This window comes from Caretta caretta, chromosome 3 (genome assembly GCF_965140235.1).
Source record: "Caretta caretta isolate rCarCar2 chromosome 3, rCarCar1.hap1, whole genome shotgun sequence".
Lineage (NCBI taxonomy): Eukaryota > Metazoa > Chordata > Testudines > Cheloniidae > Caretta > Caretta caretta.
This window is the reverse complement of record NC_134208.1, coordinates 168,201,774-168,206,331: the sequence shown is the minus strand read 5'-3', so window position 1 is coordinate 168,206,331 and position 4,558 is coordinate 168,201,774. Positions and strand designations below refer to the sequence as shown.

Sequence of the window (4,558 nt, the reverse complement as noted above, 5' to 3'; positions counted from 1 at the left end):
GCCGCGTGGGAGCATGATGACAGCAGAGGCGCGGGGGGCTCCCGGCGGTGGCTGAGGGGCGGGTGGGGGGAACGTGCCTCTCAGGCGAGCTCGGCCCATGACAGCGAGCTCCGCGCGCACTGGCACAGGCGAGCCTGGCTGAGGAGAGGAGGGCATAGGCGAACCCAGCTCTCGCGCTATCTCTGGCGGCTCGGGCGGCGCTCGCTGCGGGGAGAGCGTGAGCCGCGCGGATCGCTCCCGTCCCGTCCGCCGGAAAGTTTAGCGTGTGGCGGCCGTGCCCGCCCGGCGGCTCCGCCAGGGAAAGTTTCGGGAGCCGGCTCCGCAGAGAGGAAGTTACGAGCGAAGCAGGAACTTGGGAACGTCGCGGCTCGGACTGAGGAGTCTCCCAGCGCTTGGATAAAGTAGGCTCCGTCAGCGAGCCCGGCCGGGATTGGGCCGCTCGGAGGCGGCGCGGGGGAAGTTGCCCGCTCGCCGTCGGGATCCCCTCCGTTTTTTGGGCGGGGGGGGGGGTCTTGGCTCCTTTTCCCGCCCCTCTTCCCCACCGCTTTGATATATGCTTCTGGGGAGCGGCGCCCCCCTCTTCACCACCCAGCCATGTCGGCGGCCATCTCTGCAGCGGAGAAGGTGGATGGCTTCACGCGGAAATCGGTGCGCAAGGCTCAGAGGCAGAAGCGCTCGCAGGGCTCCTCGCAGTTCCGGAGTCAGAGCAGCCAGGTAGAGCTCTCGCCTCTGCCCCAGCTCAAAGGTACGGCCCGACACTCCCCAGCCCTGGGCTACAGGTGCTGCACTGAGTCGCCCACTGCTGAGCTACTAACCACCTTTCCAATTCTGAGCTCGTTCTAGCCTGCCCCGTTTCTCCATCTGTGGGCTTTTCCCCGCTCCAATCCCTAGCTCAGGCTTGTCTTCCCTCTTTTTCCTTTCCTGGATCTCCAAGCCCTGAGCTCGTCTTCTGGTGGCCCCTTTAGTCCTCCTTGACCGTTCTCCTTTCGCTTTTCTCCCTGTATTTTTCAAGTAGTGACTGTCAGGAGATGTAACCCTCCCACAAATACTTTCAGACCCAGAGCTTGTCTCGTCGGGGGTCCATATTCGTCTTATATAAACAAACGTGCAACAGCTCTGTTACAATTTGTTGCCTGTTGAAGGATTAACCCAGCTAGTGCCTCAAGATTACAACCCTTTTTCTGAGTAATTAGGGATTAAATGCATGGTTTTGACCCAGCAAGTTAGTGAAATTCAAAATCCTTCTTTCGTGATTGCTCGTTGTGCTGGGGGGAAGGAAACTGTTTTTAAAATATTGGAGTGAATGGAGTTTCCTTTTCCTGTGAGGTGTATTTTACACTGGCAAACGCTGTACTTGTAGTATAATCTAATTTATCCACAGAAAATGTGTGCTAGACCTGGGGCATTTGTTCTGGCCTAATTGCTCCTTCCCACCTGTGTTGGAGGATTTCCAGTAAACCCTTTCTCTTGCTTCAGTTTAATTGTTCACAAATTACCATTAAAAGTTCTCCTCCCACTGGTACGGTCTCACGTGGCAAACTAAGATTTTTAGATGCTGGCAGCACTAACACTAAATTGGCCAAATTACAAAGTATTTGTATTTTTGTAGGTTATATTTTGTCCTAGATCACATTTAAATGTTACAGGGAAATTAGACTGATGAGGATATTGCAGGACAGGCTCTAGTTTCTTACCAAAATAAACCTAAATTTCCACAGAGTCTTGCACATAATCTAAATATAAAATTAAAGTTGTGCGTGGTCTTTAAATCCCCCATAATACAAAAATGGTGGTTAGATGGTGAATACAAATTTGTGATTAAGACAGTGTTTGACAAAATTCAAAAGAACCTTAAAGGTAAAGATAAGTTTTATTACTTTAAAAGTTATACAGCTTAATGGTAGCTTCAAAAGCGCATCATGCTTGTCTTCTAAACAGACTAGTAAAAAGCTCTTGTGAAAATCCCACCTTTGTCACGATTAGACTTGCTGCAAGGTTCAGTATAACATGGTTAACTTAAAGTTTCAAAGTAGTTTCAGTTACTAGATTTACCCTGAATCTCCCTATTTGTTAATTTTTTTCAGTCAGATTATATATTTTAAGAAAACACAATGAGAAAAATGTTTTTAACAGACCCACTCAGAGGAAAGTGACTGTATAGGGGAAACAGTAAAATAAACTATCCAACTGCTGCTAAATGCAAATAAACAAAGTGGGGGATTTTTTTTCTCCACATCTGTTATAGTCATCACAGCTCATAAAACAACAAGAGGGGGAAAATATATTCAAACAGTTTGGTATTCCTTTGACAGATCAGTGACTTTCCCCCCTGTGCAATATTTCTGCAAACTAGTATAATTTTCAGGTAAGACAGTGTTTAAAAAAAACCACTGGAAAAATTGTTTGAAACATGAACTAAGTTCCTACACTTCATAAGTGTAAACTCCATTGTGCTTTAATAGTCAATACTTGATACATTTTGCTCAAATGTGTTCTGATTTTTATACCTCTAGTAAACTGTATTAAAAGCTCTCAATAGCTGATACCAGAGCCCTTGCATTAGAGATCACGTATGGGTGACTTTTTCAGCAATATGGTTACTGTTTATAGGAATCTTAGGCCCTCATCTTGCAAAGACTCAAACACATGCTTTACTTCTTGCATGTGTGGTCCCGTTGAAGTCTGTGGAACTACGTACATGCTTAAAATCTCTGCTGAATTGGGGCTTTAATGCCAACTGTCCAATCAGACTAGTGAGGCTTTCAATTTTGTGTGTGCAGTTTTGTCTCCACAATTACTTATACTTGCAGTTTAGGTCACTTAACTATCTCAGTCCCCGTAAAGTGCCAGATTTGGGGGTTTAGAGGTCTATAAAGCCTTAAACCTGCAAACTGAATCTGTATGGGCAAACCACCCGCACAGAGCTCTGTTTGGGGTTGAAGGGACCTAAATTAAGGGTTTGAAATTGTTTGTCTGTATTTATTTGTGGTCAGAGTTTAATTTTGATCTACAGAAGCACGTATAATCTCAACTGCTTCAAAATAATTGACAAATGTAGTTTCTTTTTAAAAAACCTGTCAAACTATTTTTCAAAACTGCAAACTATTGATGTATGCTGAGTGTCCCAAATAACCAATCTGAGAGTCAGGTGGCACACTAGTAACTTAAAACTTGCATGTTTCTTGGGAAATCTGTCTAAACTGCAGATTGCTGGCTCCTGCTCCGTGTGATTCCCCTGAAGCGTACACTGTAGTAGTAGCATCACGCTTGGCCTCCAAAAATGTATGGTTTCATAGAACTTTTATTCCCAATCATGCATTTTCCCCCCTGAGAAAATACAGTTTGACCTCACTCTAAGACCAGTTCCAAACAGAGTTCTGTGGTAGGTGTGATCCTATGACTGTAGTACATCCTGGGTCATTGCATAAAGCAGAAAAATGGCATTATGTTGGTTGCCTAGGGGCATTAGGTTAATTTTTTTGTTTTCCCAGACAGCTTTTGCTTTTAAAGAAAAGTTAAAGCCTGCTGTGTTAGGAAGTATTGACTATTATACTCTTATTATACCTAAAATATAGGTAACCTAGTTTAGTCACAACTACTCCATCATTTTACAGAAAATGCAAACATCATAAAAATTCCAAAACAACCTGTAAGTTTCTGTCTGACTGGTCTAGAATGCTCATACTCCTTTCCTGGCAGGAGAGATGCATCAAAAATAATCAGGCTCCTGTCATTATTATAAATGTCTGTTTGGGTAAAAGATTTTAAAAAGGAACTAATCTAGGAAATGTTGGTGGGTGATTGGAATTTGAACCTCCTAATCAAAAATTCTCATACAAGGATATAAGTAGTACTGTATGAAAACCTGTAAACATTTATTTAATTTACTCCTGCAGGAATTCTGTGCCACTGCGCAGGTGCAGAATTCATGTCCCCAGCAGATTTATTTACTTCCCAGCCGAAAAAGAAAAAAAGACTTAGACAGGGAAGCAAAGGGAAGCTGCAAGAGCAGTCACACACCACTCCCTAGCAGTGCAGATACATTGCTGGAGCAGCTGGTGGAGAGGTAAATCACCACAGGGCTAGGGATGCTCCAGCCAGTGGCTCCTACCCTGATCCGGGATCAGATGCTAGTCCCAGCTGGGTTGGAGGCAGGAGAGGACAGGACTTCCTCTTCTCCTGCAAGGAGTGGCTAGAGCTGTGTCAGACCCATCCCCAGAAACCTCCCCCAGCTGCAGGAAGTTCAGCTTTCTGTCCCCATTGCTCCTCAGCTGTGGTGGGAGGGGTCACTGTATGGGGAGCTGCTCACCTGACCATTGTGCATCTGTACCTCCCATACCCAGTCACCCCTGCCAAGCCTCACCCTGTACACCCAGACCCCCCCCCATCCTTCCATACCCGAACTCCACTCCAATGAACCTCAACCCCTGCATCTGGATCCCCTTGCCTCCGGGCCCCCACCTCTGCACCCAGATCAACCCCACTGAGCTCCCTGCACTCAAACCTCCACCCTAACTAGCCCCACCACCCTGAGCCCCCACAGCTAGACCCCCATGCT

General features: G+C 46.1%; 1 protein-coding gene across 1 annotated transcript in view; it reads left to right on the top strand.

The window, feature by feature from the left end:
* Positions 1–88: 88 nt before the first annotated feature.
* PPP2R5A (protein phosphatase 2 regulatory subunit B'alpha) overlaps positions 89–4,558 on the top strand; it is a 92,008-nt gene continuing 87,538 nt past the window's right edge. The window contains exon 1 of the mRNA XM_048843122.2: positions 89–745. Within this exon, the coding sequence (XP_048699079.1) occupies positions 595–745 (151 nt within the window). The 5' untranslated portion in view covers positions 89–594. The remainder of the gene's footprint in view (positions 746–4,558) is intronic.